General features: G+C 39.0%; 1 protein-coding gene across 1 annotated transcript in view; it reads left to right on the top strand.

The window, feature by feature from the left end:
- Positions 1-18,273: 18,273 nt before the first annotated feature.
- Positions 18,274-22,148, top strand: part of LOC149794231 (transmembrane protein 145-like) — an 84,018-nt gene continuing 80,143 nt past the window's right edge. Inside the window, exons 1-2 of the mRNA XM_089968350.1 lie at positions 18,274-18,412; positions 20,077-20,151. Of these exons, the coding sequence (XP_089824476.1) occupies positions 18,314-18,412; positions 20,077-20,151 (174 nt within the window). The 5' untranslated portion in view covers positions 18,274-18,313. The remainder of the gene's footprint in view (positions 18,413-20,076; positions 20,152-22,148) is intronic.

Raw genomic sequence — 22,148 nt, 5'->3', positions numbered from 1 at the left:
AAGTAATTTATTTGTATTTTTCATTATTAAGTTTGTGCGTTCTTATGTTTATTAATCCAATATTTGGATTATATATACGCACAGATTTATTCATAATTAACTGCTCATTCAAGTCATTAATTATTTTAAACATTGTATTTATATCATCGTCAAAAGTGTTCTGCTGTTAATCCGGAAATCCCACCCGGTTATCTTGTTACAACTTTTACTTACCGATGATGTGTATGACGATGTGTGTGTAGCCTGTGACTTACACCCTCATTGGACAGATGCACGTAACTGAAAAAATTGGGGTTGTGAGGCTTGGACTAAAGAAATGGCCAATTCTGCTCAAGAGTTGTGATCCTCGATTCAAAGTTCCAAGGAAAAAAGTAACTTTTAAGCCAATGTTATTGACAGTGCTAGAAAACCCGTCACCGAGGACAACCATTCCCTTCAGGACAGGACTGTCATGGATATTCCCGAAAGACCTTTCCGGGAGGACGCCAGTGTGACTGTACCCAATGTAGAGACTGTAACAACTTTACACACTGTCCCTAGGACACCTTGGTTACCAAAAACATGTTGTACAGTGACTTGTTCATATTCCACTTTGACCGTTTTGATGTGTATTTTATCGTTGTACTTAACCATTTGGTTTTCATTATTCTTCTCTTTCGTGTTGTTCCATTTTAACTTGCAATAAACGTGTCCTGAAAAAGTATAAAAACTCTTGTCTTGTCTGTCTTCATATCAAAAGTGACATCCCTTGCACTATGGCTTCCTCTACTGTCACTGCTCTCTCTTCCTCCACTTCCAAAGTCATCGACGAACATTTAGATCGTATCACCGCCTTGTATCTTCCCCTTTCCTTTAACATGTTAACTGCAGAACCTAGCGGTTCAGGCAAAACTGAATTTGTCAAACGTTTGATCGAACATTAACATCATTTGATCGATCGTCCACCTCAACGAATCGTGTGGTGTTACAAAGAGTGACAATCGGCGCACAGCCTCTTGCGAGAAAGTCAAGGGGATTCAATCGTGTTTGTGGAAGGCATTCCTGGCAAAGACAACGGAATCGTGTCTGACCCCCGTCAAACCCATCTGGTCATTTTCGACATGTTATGAGAAGACGAAGAAGACATTAAACTGTGGTTTACGCGCAAAGGGCATCATCGTAATGCCAGTGTCATTTACATGTCTCATATTTTGTTTCAACAAAGTAAAACCCATCGCACCATCAGTCTCAATGCTCATTTCGTGATATTGATTAAAAGCCCTAGAGATTAATCGCAAGTGCAAGTCTTAGCCAAACAGTTAGGAACGCCTTGGCTCTACACGCCTATTTACTCGTGGATTTAAAACCCACCACCCTCGATTATTTGCGATTTCGAACCAATCTGTTTCACCACTGATGCCAAGACGGAGGGCCTGTCCTGTACACGTCCTCGTCGTCGACTTAACAATAAAAATCTATAAAAACCGCGGCCACTTTGGATCTGTCTCACACAGCGTCAACATGAAGACCCTTTAGTCTCATCTTCCCGTCAAATTGATTCGTGCCCTATACGGCAACAGTCGCGAAAAGAATCCACAAATACGTGCTTGTGTCTTAGAAGCCAGTCTCAAAGAAGTATTACGATGGTTTACAGTGACTGCACGTCAATTACTGCAAGGTATCATTCACATTCCTCATCAAACTAAACGCTTTTTTGAGAGAAACAAAGTAGCCTTGACTCAACTTGCCGATCTCCGCATCGACACTCAAACCAAAAAGCAAATCATTTTGAAACCTGGAGGTAGCGGTTCTCTAGGAGGTGTCATCATTCGCTCTCTCTTAAGATGGGATCCTAATGTCCCCAAAGTTTCCCCCAAGAAAAGCCAATCCCAAGCGAACCCCAAAGAAGGAAAAGAACAACGGTGTCAAGACCAGGTCACAACCCCAGAAAAAGAAAATCCCCAGAGAAAGAAAAGCCCACAGAAAACAGCTTCTACTCGCAAGAGAGGCACTTCAGCCAGGACGCAACCTTACATTCGCAAACCACAACCTGCAACGACGGTGACCGCGTATCAGGTAGCATCAGGTTCATCCACACGATTTGACTCCCGTTCGTCCTCCGTTGACGACAACATGGAAACCCGTGTCTCCAAGAACCTCTTCTCCAGTGGTGACACCGTCCTCCTCTTTAGCTGCAGTGGCAGCATCTCACAAAGTACCTGCTCCCAAAATCAAAGTCCAAGAGAGATCGGGCATGTTACAGAGTTTACTGGATTTGTCCAAGCAAGAACTGGCCCGATGTAGTCCTTTGCGAACCCCTTCCGGACGCGTGATGCCTGTCATCAAGTTGATACGACGCAAAGACAATCAGTGGCGACGCGTTCCAGTATAAAAAGGACCTGAGACAAAGCATGGGTATCGGTGTTTTTGTGCTCCTGAAGACTCAAAGATGTCACCCCCCAGAAAACATCCCTCTTCTAAATCCAAAGGAAAGAAAAGGAAAGGACTGCCTCCTCGTTTAGTCAAACATGGGGACATGTTGTCTATCCTGTCCAAAGCTTCTCCACCCACGCGAAAAAAACTCATTCAAACAGACTCCAAAGAGGTCATCGATACCGTGTGCGAATGTTGTTTGAACGTCTTGAAAGGCACAATAGCTTTGTCCAAACACCAGAAACAATGCTTAGGCAAACATCGTCACGTTCTTCGCCAAATGGTTCAAAAGAAAATCCCCATTCGTCAAAAGAAGATGTTGGTCCAACGTGGAGGAATTGTTCCACTCTTGTTAGGACCTTTGCTCAAAGGAGTCTTGGGAACCATGTTGGGAGGACTCGTGGGAGCAAGATAAAAAGGCCATCTGGAGTCCCAAGATCTCAGACGTAACCCTTGACATCGAATGGAAGGACGAAAACTAGCTTTAGTGCCTTACAAACGATGGATGGAATACCATCGTTGGCAAGAACAGCGGACCCCGCATTTACCTCCCAATCCCAATTTGAGCGAAATGTCCCATTTACAACACGAACTGCAGTCGTTGATGGATCGCCACGATTTGTCCGAAACAGAAAAATCGCAAAAGTACGGTCAGCTCTTGCAACAACTGTAACTCTTTCACCAGAAAGCTTTAGACGAAACAGCTCTACCCATTCTGAAAGATTTTAAGACCTTGATGAAAAGTCCATCCCTCACACCACCACCACTACCATCCCCAGTGGTCACGAGAGATCCCCCGAAAACCTGAGGAAGAAGAGATACGAGAAGTTTTTCAAACACTGTCAGCAGCTCCCATTTCTAGCAAGATTGCAACGTCCTTGTTGAACCCTTCCCCCACACCCTAACGAGAAAAATGAAAGCTTGGGTTAAAAAGATGATGTCCACTCCTCATTCGACAGAAGTGAAAAAGAAAGAAGGGAAACCAGAAGTGAAAATAGAAAAGAAGACCAAAGCCATTCCATTACCACCTCCATCACTTCTACTCCCGTGGCCCATCGGACAATGTAAATACGTTTCCAAACCACCCTTTCGCTCCGTCTAAAGTAGCATCAGCGAAGAGTGGATGACTTATTAACAAACAAACAAAAAAAAATGGAGAAGGTATTAGCCAGCATTTACTACGATCCATCCCATCCTGCAGGTTACAGAGGAGTTCAAAAGTTGTATCGTGCTGCCAAAACTCGACTGAAAAGTCTCCGTTTACCTCAAGTGCAACGATGGTTACAAGAACAAGCTACCTACATTTTACACAAACCCATTCGACGCAAGTTTTCCAGAAGTAGCACCCAAGTGGAAGGCATCGATCATCAATGGCAAGCCGATTTAGCCGATGTCTCTCATTTCGCCACCTATGATCGCGGTTACAAATATTTGTTATGTGTCATCGATGTCTTTTCCAAATTCACCACACTCTCAAGTACATCGACATCTTACCGCACCTGGTGCAAGCGTACAACCAATCTTACCATCGAAGCATTGGACGTGCCCTGCAAGAGGTGACTCCCGACAACCAAGTGCTGGTTTCTGATCGCCTGTTTGGTACGTCCTCGACGGTGGCTGTCCCCAAGAAAAGTGGAGTGTTGACCGTAGGAGATTGGGTGCGCAGTGGCAAAAGCAAACGTACTTTTGACAAAGGTTACTTACCCAACTGGACCACCGAATTGTTTCGTGTCACTGGACGAGTGCATGGCCGTCATCCTGCTGTCTGTAAATTGGAAGACATGAACGGAGAAGTGTTAAACGGAACATTTTACTTGCCTAAGTTACAACGTGTCACCAAAAAAGATTACGACGTGTACGACATCGAAAGCATTCTTGAATGCAGAACCCGTAAAGTGGGCAAACGACGTGTCAAAGAAGTCAAAGTACGTTGGAAAGGACATCCACCCAGTTTTGATTCTTGGATCGACGCTTCGCAAGTCATCGACAATAAAAAGAAGTGACCATCATGCCCTTTCACACAGCTTCTGCTACCGCTACCACTGCAGCGACCACTCCTTCACCCATTTCTTCTCTGCCAGATCTACAGAAACAACCCTTGTGGGTGTGGTGTGGAGAACGTGTGCCTAAAATGCAAATCGTCTTTTTCTGCCAAATCTTTGTAGTGTATTGTGTCGTCGGTGCAGCCATTGCCAATTTAAGTTTGCAACAAGGAGACAAACAATTGTGGACCATTTTACTGAGGAGCTGCATCGGTTACATTCTTCCCAATCCTTCCCTAAAATTCTCGAACGGCAACAACGGTAATCTTGCGTACAGTGTCAGTCACCACTCCAACAACAACAACAACCCTATTTTGGGCGGAGACACGCCTCTGACTTCCAGTAACCCCTCGGACAGCCACAGACCTCTGGAATTATGAGCCACCATGACCAATTTTACTTAACCTTACCCAGTGACAGTTCCATGGAGGTGTTTCCCCACAACACTTTGTGCTGTTACACGGCCAAATTACCTCTGGCCATCCAATTAGATCACGAAGCCCATTGGGAAATGGCTTTGGTAGAAATCATTTACCCGACACAAATCAAAAACATCAATGAAACTCAAAACACTTTTGACGTCGAAATTCTGGACCATACAGTACAACAAACCATGATTACCACTAATCAACATAAATTACTTCCGAAGAACACCAATACCCCGCAGCAGCAGTGACACTTCTCCTCCTTTGTACATTGATTACTTTAAAATTAACTCAGGCCATTATTTTAGTGGTCAACATCTGGTGGAGGCAATTGCTGACAAATTCCATGCAGCATTTAACAAAGTTCTGACCACCCTAAAAACACGTGTCACCACTGAGTACCATAAAGTGTCTCATCGTCTACTGATCAAATTTGAAAGTGAGAAAAAAAGTATACGTATTAAATTTTGCCCTGAATTGTATGACATTTTAGGTGGAGACCTCAATATGGTCACGGATAAGCAGTCCAAAAAAGATTAAAATAGCAGACATTGACAACAACGGGCATTTTGCGAGGCATTTTCGTTTCCCGGTAGAATTGAACCAAGGACTGAATTTGATGTTTGTGTACTCCGATGTGGTGGAGTACAACGTGGTGGGACACACCTCTGTGCCGTTACTGCGTGTCATTCCTTTCAAAGTGGATTCTGCCATGACCAATGACCAGGAAGGTGGAAACACTTCTCACATTCACCGCAAATTTGTACATCCTCACTATTTACCCGTCAGTAAGTCGTATTTGGACACTGTCAACATTGCTATAAAAGGAGATCTGTGACAAAATATTCCATTCACCAAAGGGAAAGTCACGGTGCAACTCCATTTTCGAAAACGGTTCTCTAACGATTCGTAAGTCATGTATCCAGTGTACCGAGGTGTCGCTCGACAGCGAGGACATGGTTTAGGAGATCTGTTGAAATCAGCCTTTCGTTCGGTGGCTCCGGCGTTGAAACCGATGGTGACACGAGGATTGCACGCCTTGAAAGATGCGGCATTGACACACGGTAAAGAATTTCACCAAAATGTCATCATCGACAAACAAAACCCTAAAGAAGCATTCTTGAGGGCAGGCAAAAATGTCTTGCTGCAAACGGGCAAAGACATTTTGGGCCGACGAGAAACGCCTATAAATGCTCTGAACGCTGCTGAGTCAGGAATTCCTGCTTCCCTGACGACACAGCAAGGACACGGCAGAAAGAAACGATGAAGAAAACACCCCTTCAGAAGACTTCATACACCTAGAGCTAGAAAGACAAAGAAAAGAAGAACCGTCCGAGACTTAGACGTTTTTGATTATTAAAATAACAGAAAAAATGATGCACCGAGAGTCTTGCGCCTGTTCCAGGTAGGAACTAGATCTGTTTGCCATGACACCCACCATGATGACAATGCAAGAATCCCAATGGGTCGAATTTCACCCTGTCTCCTCTTTGACGGATTCCGCTCCCATCGAGTTTCAAATCAAAGGACAGCCCGAAGATTACATTGATCTGAATAGCAGTTACTTGTACTTGAAAGTCAAAGTTCTAGATAAGGCAGGAGATCCTATAATCGACGAGAAAGTAGCTCCCAATAAACAATTTCATGCATTCCTTGTTCAGTGAAGTGGATTTGTACTTGAATAATAAACTGGCCAGCAGCAGCATGGACACTTACCCTTACAGTGCCTACCTGGAAAATCTCTTGACGTACGGAATACATGCCAAGAACATCCATCTCAATGATTGCATGGTATGGGAACCTGGCGAAGCGGGCGATTTTGAGAAAACAGGACTTAGTGACGAACCCCAAAAAAAACAGACACTAATGAGGGATTTGTAGAACTAAGAGTCAAAATATTAAATGGACAGAGTTTAGAACTGATGGATCGTTTGCATTTGGACATGTGGTTACAAGAGAAATATTTGCTGAACGGCGTAAATGTTCGCTTGAGACTGAATCGCAGCAGTGCCGCTTTCCATTTGTTGGCTGATATTGATGCTACTACTGGTGGCAATATCAAACGTAAAATCGAGGACGTCAAACTCTACGTGCGACGCGTAGAAGTGTTACCTAAAGTGGGAAACGACATGAATCACACTTTGAGCAGAACGACCGCCAAGTATCCGATACGACACATGGAAGTTAAAACGTTCACCATTCCTGCTAACCATCATTCCATGATCGAAGATCATCTGTTCCAAGGCCAGTTACCCAATCTTAATCCTTGGTATGGCCGACAATTCAGCCTTCAACAGAGCCTTCACTGAAAATCCTTTCAACTTTCAACACTTCGACGTGAAGAAAAGCGAAGTCAGTCGTGATGGCAATACCTTGTGTACCAGACCTTTCGAACCTAACTTTGACAAGAAGGATTACTTGAGATCGTACTTTAGGAACCAACACCAGTCACGGCATTACGTACGAAAGTAATGCAGGAGGCTATGCTTTGTGGGCTTTTGATTTCACTACTGACCAAGGCAGTGACGAGGGACATTTCCACCCTATAAAATCCGGCCAAATTCGTGTAGAAATTCAGTTTGCAGAACAGCTGATAGAGACAGAAAATTCATCCTGTATGCAGAATTCGATAATACCATAGAAATCAACAGTTTGAGAGAAGTCATTCTAGACTATTAGAAGCCATGGAAGACTGTTATCCCTCTTTACATAGTGGAGAATCTTTGGACATGGAATGTGAGGAGACCATAGAAGAAGAATCCCAAGATAAAGACGAAAAGGATATCGTGATAAAGTCCCGATGGCCAGAACAAGAAGTACCTTTAGTCTCCTGTTTTGCTTCATACCTGTCAGAAAAAAAATTAAGGAAATGATCAAGAAAGATTGCTATGGATGTGAAAACGATCATCCCAGTCAAATTCAACACGATAAATGTCTGATATTGAGTCAAGAAGAAAAATTGGACGAATATCTGGACGAAGCTTGGAGTCTCATCTCGGAAGAAGACGTGTTGCAACAGTGGTATAAAGGCTTGCGTGAACATTCTTGTCCTCCATTAACAACTTAAGAGATCTATCGCATCGAAGCTCTCTTAGCTCAGAGTTGGGAGACGAAACGAAGAAACGGTTATTTGTCAGACATTTTCAAGCAAAAAGTCAGGATCGAAATGATCACTTATCATTACCTGTGAAGAAAAAACAATACGAACATGGATACCTGGGAACTTTATTACCATTTGAACCACAGCTCGTACACTGCTTCTTGGAATCATGTCGTATGTGCAAACGATGAACTACCTCATCGCAAACCTCAAGACCATGAAGCTTATGTGATCAACACGGACGACAGCCATCTCCCAGGAACCCACTGGGTAGCCGTCTACTTTCCTCAAGAAGGATGTGTAGAGTATTTTGATTGGTATGGATTGCCCCGCTTGTAAGACGATATCATTGACTTTATGAGAAGAAATGCACAGACAACACGATTCAATAATGTGAAATTATAAGGCACAGATTCATTGGTGTGTGGACAATATTGTGTGTATTTTCTGCATCATCGCAATCAGGGATATTCTTTAGAACATTTAGTGACTTAGTTTGATTGTCATTCTTCTAGAAACGATGAGAAAGTAGATCGATGGTTTTGTGACCATTATGGTTATCTTTTGTCTTTAGCTAGGAAATGCAGTGTACATCAATGGCCCAATGACTTCCAACAGTGGAAATCACAATTTCATTCACAACGTTGTCAACCTTGTACAAAATAGTTAGTTGAAAAATTGTTTGTTAGTTGATTGAATGGTTAATGTTAAAAAAAAGTGTTAATTGTTACTTGTGAGTTATTAAAATAAAATGTGTTTTCAAAAAAATGCTTTTGTCATTTTTTTGCCATGGGTATCATGAACCATGCTCTTTGACTTCTCTCTATCCCTCACATCATTCTATTTGAGCGTTCAGACTCGAAACCGTGTAGGGATGTTTTCCTTCGCGTCCGCGCTTTTACCATAAAAGCGGGGAAATCTAACCATCCAATGTCGACTCATCCTCCTACGAAGATGTGCTCAAGATTAGCCAAGTTGAACGAAGCCTACGTGACTTTGCATCGTGTCAGGCAAAGTCTGATACCAAAACCTGAAGAGATAGAGAATGTCAGAATGTTAAAAGTCACTGAAGACCTGATAGAAGAGGTCTTCAGAGAGGAAATAAACAGGGAAAAAGAAGAATGGATGGAGAAGTACAGACTTCAGAAACAGCAGAGAGAACAGCAGCAACAGCAGCAGCAGTATGAACCTGACAGAGGCTTTGTCGACTGTCGTGTCGACACCATAGAGTTCTCCTTCTCTTTTCGAAGAAGCAGACCTTATCCTGTGAGAAAGCCTGTCGCCAGAGGAGGTCGTAATCTTAGATCCTAAAAGATTGCCATAGCTCCTCGTTCACACAAAAAACAGCCCTTTTCAGGGCTACCCCATACTCTCGAAAAGAAATAACATTCCATTGCCTATGATATGTTAGTCAGTTAGAAAAAAAAAAAAAACAGAAGTGAGTCTATAAACACATGATTTCTTTATCTTGGTTAGAAAGTGTGACACTAAGCCCTTCTTTTCCGTCGCTTATCAAAAATTTTAAAATAGTGATGGTCAGTAAAAAAGTGAGTGTTTCTTTTAGGCCCGCGCGTTTTTTGTGATAATATGGATAATGTAAGTTCGGGTACAGCGAAATATACGCAACAGCAGCGGGAGCAAGAAATGCAGACCCAGCCAGCTAGCACCCCACCCACCTCGAGACCACAAATAACATCTAACCAACAGCCGACTATACCTAACAAACAACCCACCCCGGAAAGAGTGGTGGCAGAACAAAGGACCAATTATGTTAGACAAGCGATATGGCAAACTCAAACTCAATTATCGGAGGCGCTACGTTCTTCTCTCACTCCGATACTACAGGCAATCCCAGCTGAAAGAACAAACCACAACAACAATAACAGCGACTGACACCATAGCAGTGGATTTGGAACTATCTACCTCAACTGAAGAATTAGTATCAGAACCAGAAGAGGAAATAGAGGCGGCTGAGGAGGAGGAGGGGGACACTGACTCCCTCGTTGAGAAGTACACCGAAATGGGGCAGGATCAAGCATTGCAGGGCAGTTTATAAGAGCCATATAATACGTTGCCTACAAATCTCTAGACACCTTTAAACCAAGACCTTCTCAATGGGGATTTGGGGTCAGAGTTCTCCCCCAATTATACAGACGAGCCTACACTGGATACCCCCTCAGTCAACTGGTAGAAGCCACTGCTTACATTGCCGCCCATCATGGCTACGCATTTCCTGATATCAAGAATCATGAGACTAGAAGTGCGGAAAATATCGTGAGGGTGGAAGAGAGACGTGGTACCTTCTAGCAGAAAAACATCCAAAAGATTGCCTTTTATTTGGCTTGGCATCCCTTCCTTGACTAAACTATTCTCGAAACAAACTTGACCCGTTGGAACACTGCAACAAACTTAACTTGTTAAACCTAACAGTGACAAAACTTTTATGTCGCTTAGACATATTAATTTAAATAGGACCAGTATGGCTATTTTTATGTACACTAAGTACTAATATTAGATAGATACGTTCGGAAGTAGGAACTTTAACAGACTCGTAAGATTTGAACTAATTGCACAGGTGGCTAACACATTATTGGTACTTTTTATTGTCCATTAGCAAAAACTGGACTTGATTTGAAATAAGTACGGGCTGGCGTTTTGGGTAGTACTTAACATCCATGGATGACTTGCTGAGCACCTTTTTTCTCCTTTACCACGCTTGGACATCGTACACGTGGCAGAATGTGGAACGATTTCCATCTGTCACACGCCCATGTGTCCTAATGTGACGTCATCGCTGCCGACCAATCGTAGCGGGCGTTACATACTGCTTGGGTTGACACCTGGGACATTTCAATCTAACTAAGAAACATGAGTGTGTGGTGAGACTATTCCCACTCATGTTTAAAGCCTTTCTGTCAGGTTGTTGAGGACTAGTTAGTCCCACACCTGAGTGGCTAAATTTAAAAGTACTCTGTGAGTACATAAAAAGCCTGGGGGATGAGGCTCTCTTTCCTTCCCCAGGAGTAATTAAAAATCACGCGGTGCGTGATTAAACCAGTGATGCATGCTCCATTGGAGCGAAAATCACTTTAATTCAAGTAAGCAAGCAAGCAAGTTCGGGTACCGTCTCTAGCACTCTTGATGACACCAACTGTCTGTTTTTTTTTTACTTTCTTGCAGGCCCCTATGTTCCACTTATGTTTGTGATAATAACTTGTGATACTTCACATTTTCTAAAGTGGAAATCTTTACAAGCCGTACAAAATACGAAAGTTATATGACTTTGGCTTTTCACACTTGCACAGACTCTTCACTTTATAAGTGTCACGAGAAAATTGTATATCCAATTTTTACCATTTTCCAAAACACGCACACACTTGCAGCGTGACCAGAAATCTGTACTTCTTGTTTTGTGGATATCCCCCAGACATGTCCAAGCATATATAGGCGGTTAAGATCGTTGGGAATATCTGCTCATTTTTTTCCCCAGGAATATCAAAGCTTTTATGTGTATTTTCCCTTTTGCCACTCTTTATTAGTGTTTAGATCTGTTCCAAAAAAGAAAAGAAAAAAGAAACGAAACAATTTTGAGGGAAAAAAAATGAATTTTGAATTCAGGTTTCTCTCTGTTTATAATTTTTTTCAAGTTGATGGTGCATGGCAGATTACATTCGCCTACCTTTCCAAAGTGAGAGGCATTTCTTCACATGTCATTGCCTTTGTTAAATTCAGTTTTTTTGGTTAGTCAGCGTTAATCTTTAATTCTATTCTTTTTAATGTATTTCTTTTTGCTAGAAGATTTAAAGCTTTCTATTGTTGTAACAGTATTTATGCTATTTAGTCTGTTGCTGCAAAAGGCAATATCTGTAGCAAAGTTTTTTATTTCAAGCTCTACAAAAGGTACCAAGTTTGTCTTGCAAGGGGATTGAAACTTTAAGTTACGCGGATGTGAAGGAAAACATCTTTGTTACTACATTTTGCTGTCTTTGTGTTGGTTCTAATCATGCTTGTCTTATATCTTTGTGTTTTAGAGATCGTATTACTTCTGATGTAAATACATGCATCAATGGACAAACAGTTTGGGTTATCATCCTTGAGGTTCACTGTACTTTAGTTTATTTACTTCATACAAATCCCAGAGTCACAATTTTTAAAAACAAAAACAAACAAAAAACCATGCCACTCAATGCTGTAACACTTCTGACTCTACCGATGTGAGTGTGTATGTAAAAATGTAAAAGGTAAAAAAGAAATTGACAGTTTCAGAACGTGAACCAGTACTGTGACCTTTCAGTAGTTGATGTGGTAAGAAGAAATGGTACAATGCACAACACAGGATTGCAAGTTCACACTCCAGTCAGTCTGCACTGCAACGGTAACAACGCAAGAGCGAAGGCATTATTTTGCCACACTAACTTGGAACAAAACAATGCGTCACTCATCATAAATGATTTCATTGGCTAGACTTATTTTCTGACCGCGTTCACTACGAATTGACTTCAATACCTTTTCACACAGTGTCGATATAGGTCGTGTCTCACTGCTAGGCGATTTACAAAATAATTAAAAAAGTAAAACTAACGCAAGAACAATCGTACCCTGGGCGATCCCACAGAAATTGTGTCAGTTTTATAGTCAAATACATCACAGCATATTTGGATGAACTATTCTGTGAGAACTTTACATTCACATTATCAAACAAGGAGGAATTTTTAGTTTCCATAATCTTCAGTTCACTCTGGTGATATTTAATAATGGTGTATTTTTTTCTATGGCTGTGATTATCTAAGTGGAATATGTGTTTCTTTGAATCTTTCTTAAGGAGAATATACTGTAAAAACAAACGTAAGTGTCGTGATATGTTCTACAGTAGGAATAACACTCTCTCCCCGTCATAGTCGTTTTGATTGAAATCCTAATGGTATTTTTGCCTGTTTGAAGATACCTCTCCAAAATTGTGATCGGTAGTCACCCTATTTCTGTGAACTGTTCCGTTTGTCATGTAATTTTTTTTCAAACACTTACATCATTACAAATTGTAAATCAGTAAATCATTGGATGAAATAAAATTTTGAGTTTTTCTCTTTATTTTGGCACTGCAGTGTGTCACGGAAAAAAAATTCTAACATTACATCTACCGTTTTTCAAGAAAGAAAACAAACAGAAGGCTTTTTAAAGAATGACGCGAGTGACATTGCACTGTATAATCATGCCTATGGTTAGCTCTGAAATCTAAAACCAAATCACATGTTCGGAAAAAATGTAACAATGTTCAAGAATGACGCGAGTGGCATTACACTGTATAACCCTACCCATGGTTAACTCTGAAGTTTAAAAGCAAAACACACGTTCAGAAAATATGTAACAATATTCGACCTATTTCCTCTCAGTTTAGACTGTGGATAGAACAAGGAGCGTTATGGTGCTGTTTTTGTTTTGTTTTTTTTTTTTTGTTTTTTTTTCATTCCGCCCTTAGATTTGTGAAAACTTTGCAACATTGTTGGTAACGAGTGTTGCGAAACACAGGACATTTCTTAAATCTGAGATATGTTAAGCAGTCAGTCGACAATAAATATCACATTACCTTTTTATGAAATTGATGAATGAATGAAAACAAGGAACATATTTCACATAGAATGTATGGTTGTCTCAATAATTATTTGTCCTATAATACCGCAAGAATAACGGAACCAAAAATGGTGTCCTACGTTTGTTTTTTCTTTTCCATTCTTTGTTTCTTTCTCTCCACTGTAATGTTAAGTCTATCTGTCCATCTCTCAAAACACTCCAGACTAAAGTACTGTCCCGTTCTTCTGTCACCCAAGGCAGTAACACTTGTATGCGTGTGCGTGCGTGTATGTTAGCTTTCGCTTACACGCAAATCGTTTGTACGAACATTTAATAACAAAGAAATAGCAACCATTGACGTAAACCATTTAATGTAACCGTGTAGGTGTAGGTCATCGTTCTAAATTTTTTCTACAAGTCACTTTTGGGTCGACTAGATTGTAAAAAATAATCTTCATGAGGTATCAAACAAATTTATTTCTTCACTGGTTGTGTTGGTTCTGTAAACCTATTGGATTTACCACTGTTGTTCTCTCAATCTCTCTACCTCATTGAGTGATGCATTGTTTTTTTCTATAGTAGTGTGGCAAACTAATGCCAACGCAAGAGCGTTGTTACAATTTCAGTGGGGGCCCCGAGTGGCCGAGTGGTCTAAAGCGCTCTTCGTTACGGATCACTGCCATTTCATTTCTGTCTGCGGCGGTTCGAGTCTAAGATTCAGCCAATGTGGGTATGCCAGTAGCTTCTCGTGTCGGTGGTTCTTTCCGGGGTTTTCCTGGGTTCTTCCTCCAACATTAATACTGGCCGCCATGTATAGCCTATCGTGTGCTGAAAAATGGCGTTAAACCCATACAAAACAACAACAACCATTTCAGTGCAGACAGATTGGAGTGTAAACTTACAATCTCTTTGTTGCGTATTGTACCTTTTCTTCTTGCCACATCAAATGTTAAACGGATAGTAAATGTGTGTTTAGTTGTTTGCTTCTCCGCGTGTGTGGATGGTAGATTTTGGGTTTGATTTGGCTTCTTCGCGCGTGTTGATAGTAGATTATTGGGCTTTGTAAGCGCTCACGTACGTTTGTGTGGATAGTAGATTATTGGGTTTTGTAAGCGCTCAAGTACGTTTGTGTGGATAGTAGAGTGTGTGGTTATTTAACCTTCCCTTCTGTGTGGATGGTAGATTTTGGGTTCGATTTGGCTTCTTCGCGCGTGTGGATAGTAGATTATTGGGTTTTGTAAGCGTTCAAGTACGTTTGTGTGGATAGTAGAGTGTGTGGTTATTTAACCTTCGCTTCTGTGTGGATGGTAGATTTTGGGTTCGATTTGGCTTCTTCGTGCGTGTGGATAGTAGATTATGGTTATGTTTTTGCTGCCTCACGTGTGTGATAGTAGATTATTGGGTTTTGTAAGCGCTCAAGTACGTTTGTGTGGATAGTAGAGTGTGTGTTAATTGGGTTTGTGGATAGTAGAGTAAGAGTTTGTTTTGCATCTTTGTGTGCGTGGATAGTATATTGGTGGTTATGTTTTGGCTTCTTCGCGTGTGTGGATAGTGGATGAGTGTTTAGTTTTGGCTCCTTCGCGTGTGTGGATAGTATATAACTGGGTTTGTGGATAGTAAAGTAAGAGTTTGTTTTGCTTCTTCGTGTGCGTGGATAGTATATTGATGGTTATGTTTTGGCTTCTTCGCGTGTGTGGATAGTGGATGAATGTTTAGTTTTGGCTCCTTCGCGTGTGTGGATAGTATATAATTGGGTTTGTGGATAGTAAAGTAAGAGTTTGTTTTGCTGTTTCCCGTGTGTGGATAGTAGATTTGGGTTTGATTTTGCTGCTTTGCGTGTGTGGATATCAGATTATGGCTTTGTTTTTTGCTCTTCGGGGTATTTGGATAGTATATTTTGGGCTTGATTTTGCTGCTTTGTGTGTGTGGATAGTATAATATGGTTATGTTATTTGTCTAGTCATTACTGTGTGAATAGTAGATAATATGATAAGAGAAAAGTAGGGGATGTTTTCCTTCACATCCGTGCCTTTCATATAAGAACGCATAGCGTTCGTCGTTCGCGCCATTCTACGGAATAACTGAAAGAAGAAGATGGCAGCAGCTTCAAACCTGTTCCACAATTTAAGGGAAACATACTATTGGATGATAGATAGTGAATATGTATTGGAAAGAATTGAAAGAGAATGGAGGATAAGAAACAGCCTGGACTTTGCTTACAAACTAAAATTAGCCAGGGAGAATTTAGAGGAGATCATAGACGAAGAAGTGAAGAAGTTGAGAGGGTTCATTAATCCACCCTATGTCAGAGTTGGAACTTTAAAAGAGGCTCTGGATAACATTATAGAAGTAAGGTGCTTTTTGGAAGGCATGGTGAAATGGTCAGATTGGCCATTTGTCAAAAGAGGCCTGGACAAGCTGAAGAAAGCTGAAGAACTTATGAGAAAGGTAATGGAGGAAGAAGTAAAGAAGATTAAAGACAAGTGGAGTAAAGAAAGAAAGGATAAGGAAAACTTAAAGAAAAAAGAGGACTTTGAAAAACTGAATAACAATTGGATCAGGATACAGGAGAAGTTTAGGTCTATGGGTCATCCTGACTGGCTACCAGAAAATGAAAAGAGGAAGAAGAAAGGAATTTTTGGAAAGGTCTGGGGATGGATGAAGAAATGGAGAAAATAGAAGAAGAAGCAGAAAAAGAACCCAAAGGCCCTTTTCAGGGCCATTCATTTGCCTCAAAAAGAAATTAACTTTCATGCCTACTTTCTTTTTAAAAAAAAATGTCTGTTGTCTATTGTCTGTGTTATATCCATCGCCCATGTTCAATTTCCCTTGACGCTATACAGTCCTACCATGCTAAATTTCCCTTGACGCTATACAGTCCTACCATGTTCAATTTCCCTTGACGCTATACAGGCCCACGATAATTTCCCATGTTAAATTCCCCTTGACGCCAAAAGCCATAAAAATTTCCCCATGTTAAATTTCCCTTGACGCCAAAGGGCAAACTCACTATTTTAACATTAAAGTCCCCATGACGCTATATCGTCCCCATACACTAATCAGGCCCAATACCTTTTTGACTGGATTTTCCCTTCTCCCTATAAATCTTGTCCTTATACAGGCCCAGCGTGTTCTGTCATGTATTTTCCTATTGTCCCCCTATCGCCCCTTATTACAACTAATATATGACAAGAATTACAGAAATAAAGAGAAAACAGATGGTTACGCACACAGAGATTAAAATTTAGCGGATCACATTTCTTATTTAGAATGGTCAGCGACTCAAAATAATTAATTTGTTCAGTTTGCTTTAAGAACTGGTAATCGACTTTGTGTAATTTGGCAAAATGATGAACAACTACTGGACATGAAAACGTTGTGCTGTACTAAACAGACGTTTCTTGAAATTGACAAGACGTTCAACTTGTATGTAACACACGCAAGTGTAACATGCTTTAAACAGTTAACAGTGATCAGGACAGAAATAGGAGAACCGCTACTTTTCAAAGGTTCATTATTTATATCTGACAACAGAGATGTTGAAATCTACTCTCATTTCATTATGCACTTAAAACTTAGTTATACGACGTGGACACAAGTGACCTGGTAATGGAAGTGACGATGAAAAGATATGGTGAAAGCCATTACATTTGCATTTCCAGGTTCAAACCATGTTTTTTGCACTCATTATCTCAGATAAAACGCAGAACTGAAAGAGACGGACGACCCTATCAACAAAGTCGACATGTATCTCATGCTTGAAAAAATATTTGGTGAAAACGAACTCCAGACTGCTGACGAGAGTGTCTGAATTGATGTGAAATCAAATTTCGCCAAATTGTTTCAAATACTGTGATCAACAGTTAAAGATCCAATAAAGCTCAAGGTACAAAGACAAGTCTTGAACCAACAACAGTTGTGAGTCTGTCAAGCACATGCTAAAACAGGACGGATGCCAATTAAATTAAAACACAAGACATAAATATAATATGACCACGCTTTGTGAACAATTCTGGTTAAGTTTTAATTTTCAAATCTTTTTTTATTGAAATTCACTACATGTCATACTTTTATAAAGGAAGTCTTAACACTGTACCAACTGCAATCAATATGTAATTTATGTTAAATATTTATGTCGATCACTATTTGCTGCAAATGTTTGAGTTGTAAACAAAACCCCAATTTTGCTTGCAAATGCATATAATTTAACTATTAAATCTCCATTTTATTTTTAATAATTAAATTATTCCTGTAATTACTTTTATTCCCGACCGCTCCGGTGGCCAAGTGCTTAGAGCGTCCGCCTCGGAAGCGGGAGGTCGTGGGTTCGAACCCGGCCGAGTCATACCAAAGACTTACAAAAATGGTACTAACAGCTGCCTCCCTTGGCTCTTAGCATTAAGAGGTTAGTGTTAGAACTGGTCGGTCTGGCGTCAGGATAATATGACTGAGTGGGACATCATGCTACATGTCTGCTAGACATCACTATAAACTGCCACAATGCAGACGTCGTAGTGAAATGACTGAAAAATTATTAAAGCTACGTTAAAAATCCTAATATCACACACACACACACACACACACACACACACAGAGTTTTATTCCGGTATTTGTTCCTTATGCCGGTATTGATTTCGGTTAATATAGTGATCCGGCTGTTGATAGGTGCATGGTCTGTTGCGTCGTCACGTGATACACTATAGACCTACACGTTTAACGGTTTCATGTGAAACAAGAGTAGAAATCGATAGGCATACTCACACAGAATGGATTCGTTAAGGTTGATTTTCTTGTGTCTTTCGCTGATTTCTTTTCTTTATGTTGGAAATGGGAAATATGTCACCGGTACACTGAAGTCCTCAAATGTAAGCATATCTAATATACTGAACTTAAGGCGAAAGACAGTCAAGTCACTGATTGTTACGTAGATTACCATTGATCAGTTCTTCTTCTTCGAGCTTTAGTTGAAAACTCAAGGAATAGGTCGATGTCGTCTGCGTTAAAGATCAGTGACTTGACTGTGTTAGTGTGTTCATTTTTACCTCAAGTATAAAAAATGAAACGAAAAGAAGGTTCGTGCACATGGTCTCATATCATTGCTTATAGTTTAACTGTTAGTCATATATTAGTTTAAAATAATACTTTTACACTAATATATGATTGATAGTTAAACTATAAGCAATAAAATATTGCATTTTGTAACTGTAATTTCATTCATTTATGTTTGATCTATATCTTAATTGTCTGGGGTTTTTTTTGACCATCTAATTTTAATTTAATTCATTTGGACCTCACTGTTAGGTCTGGCAAAATATGAGATTTAAGTACCGTATTTTGTAACACCAACCCCTAGCAGTTTTCAGTTTTTCCTTATCTGCATTTATACATAGCCATCAATAGCACACACTGTAGATGTTTTTGATTTAACCAAAATGTGTAACTATGCAAACAGTTTTGCAGGTATTTTCATGGATGTTTTTGTTATAAAAAAAATAGAGAAAAAAACTACACAAAGCAGTAGATTTTAAGTTTTGATAGCTATATTAGAGTCATTGTGGATCAAGAGAGATCATAATATTTAAGGCATTATATTTTGACAGGATTTAGTTTTACATCATCTTACTCTGAGACCATTAAATCGACAGATAGCTAGTGTTCTTAACAGCTAAACAGTCTTGCTATAAAGTAGGTGTTTTTTTTTTTCTAGTCTGCTGGTTGATGTGTATGTGTGTGTGTGTATGTGTGTGTGTGGTTTGGATATTTAACATAGCTTTAAGAATTTTTCAGTCATATTGATACGATGACTGCAGTATAGCAGTTTATAGTAATGTCTAGCATTGGGGCATCATGCTACAGACATGTAGCATCATGTCCCACCCAGTCACATTGTCCTGACACCAGGCTGACCAGTCCTAACACTAACCTCTTAATGCTGAGTACCTAGTGAGGCAGCTGTTAATAACATTTTTATAAAGTCTTGGTACAACTTGGCCAGGGTTCAAACATGTAACCTCCCATGTTCAAAGTGGACTCTCTAACCACTAGGCCACCGGAGTGGTTGTCTACTGGTGGAAGACCAGAACTTATGCATCAGTTGTATATTGGTCATCCATTTGTTTTGTCATTGCCATTACTCCTTAGCTCTAAGCTGCTTTGAGGAAAGTCATGAAACTTGGCACACATTTTCATCTTGAGTTTTTTTTATAGTCCTAAATGAAAATGGTGCCTCTAGGACATCCATCTTGAAAATCTTGTTGTTGCTGCATCTCTTAGTAATATGGTGATATCAGTGTGGGGTTTCATTCACATATAGATTTTATATCCAACATATTTATTATGATTCTGCAGTAATTCTATCATGGTGGTCATCTTGAATATCTTGAAAGGCTATTCCTTCTGAATGGAATAGGGCATGTTGACATTTTCACTAAGTTGACATTTTCACTAAAAGACTTTGTATGACAAGTTTTAGTAACACATTTCTAGTTTAAGTAAAATGTCTTAATTTAGTTCTTTTCTTTATTTTCAGGACTGGGAATTTTTGACAAGATTTTGTTTTCTATCCGAAAAAGGAGCTATGCAGTTTTCCTTTGAGTACCCCACAGTAAGTTCTTTGAATACAATAATCCCTTCTGTCACATTAAGTTTGTGATAAATTTATAATGGAATTAGTCTATTGGTAAATAAGGTAAAATTTAACATATCTAAGACATTGTTCCAGTGAATAGGACTTTAGGTAGAGATTTTATATATATATATATATATAAAATTTATTACTGAATAGAGATAAACAGTTTTATCAATATTTGTATTATGTATAATGCACACTTATTAGAGATACAGAAAATAAATAAATTAAAAAACAAATTGAAAAACATAAAGATAAAATAAAATAAAAAATGTATATAAAAAATATATCTTGATATAATCTTGACCAATGTTAAATAGGTAATTAGAACTCAATTTATATAATAAAAAAATATGGTGTTCGTAATGCTTACTATCAAGTATTTTATAAATAATTAATCATATTATATTGAGAATTAATTTATAAATTTACTTTCATTTTTAAAGAATTAGTAAACTTATTTTTATGATATTAGATTATACTTTTACCAATTAAGTTTTTCTGCAAACTAAAACAATATGAAAATATTCTTATCTAATTGTAAACAGGGGACATAATTCAGAAGAAAAAACCCCAAAAAACAAACAGAATTAATGAATGTCATATAGTGTTTTTGAATTTAGACCTTTTGGATATACCGTATTAAGACGGTGAATCCAGTAGGTTTCCTTTAGCAGACATTCCATTTCAGAATCAGCTTTAACAATAGGTTGGAAGGAGAAATCTTGCAATGTATGGGAAGTTTTGTTAAAATGTGCGGCAACATGAGATGAAAATGATTGATCGATATAATTTTTTATATCTGATCTATGCTGGTTCATATGTTTAGATATTTGTTGACTGGTTTGTCCAACATATTGGATGCCACATTTTTTGCATGTTATCAAATAAATAACATTTGATGTTGCACAATTAATATCACAACGCGTATTAAAAGTTTCTTTCATATTTTTACTATTGAAAGAAGTATTTTCATTAATAAATGAACAGTGTGAACATCTAGGTCTATTACATTTAGTTGATGATCCTATATTATATGATGTTTTTTCTAATTTAGAATTAGTTAGGAAATCTGTAAGAGTTTTAGTCCTTTTATAAGCAAGTGTGGGTTTGCTTTCGTGTAGCGATTTAACACTTGCTTTACATGATAAGTTTAATAAATTCCAATATTTATTGATAATCTTACCTATATTAGGCAAACTTGGATTATATTCAATAACAAAAGGAATGATATCTTCATTTCTACTTTTGATTTTATATTGTAAAGATTCAAGCTGTGTAAGAGAAGATACTTTTTGGAAAGCAGTATTAATGATGTCAATCGGGTAATTTCTATTTAAAAAATGCTGACCTAACTCTGTCAAAGATGATTTAAAAACAGTGTCATCCGAAATAATTCTTCTGTATCTTTTTTGCTTGACTATATGGTATCCCATTTTTACATGATTTAGGATGGCATGAAGAATATTCAACATATTGATGAATATTCGTGTTTTTAACATGAACCATGGTAGTAATGTCATTATTTTCATTTTTCACGACATCTACGTCCAAAAATGACACTTTAGTTTTAGAGACATTGAATGTAAATTTTATTATTGGATGTAATTTGTTTAAATTGTCTATAAAGTAATAAAGGTCTTCTAATGAATAACTCCAAATCATATATATAATGGAGAAGCAGCTCCCACAGAAAGGTAAGTCATCAAATAGAGCATGTTTCCTGTTATGGTCTTCCAGTTTTCACATGCTTAATCCCCCCCCCGCCCAAGTACCAACATTTTGTTACAAGAAACTTGATAACAATGATTAAACCCACAATAGGCATGAAACTAGTTATCTTTATGGATATATTCTGGTATATACTGTAATATGTATATATACTGGGAAAAACATGATGAATATATATTCTGGTTTATATTGTAATGTATATATACTGGGAAATGCCATAATGAAAATATGCTGGTATATAC

Source organism: Sinohyriopsis cumingii, chromosome 8 (assembly GCF_028554795.1).
Source record: "Sinohyriopsis cumingii isolate HCF-2022 chromosome 8, ASM2855479v2, whole genome shotgun sequence".
NCBI lineage: Eukaryota > Metazoa > Mollusca > Bivalvia > Unionida > Unionidae > Sinohyriopsis > Sinohyriopsis cumingii.
This window is presented reverse-complemented; position numbering and strand designations above follow the sequence as displayed.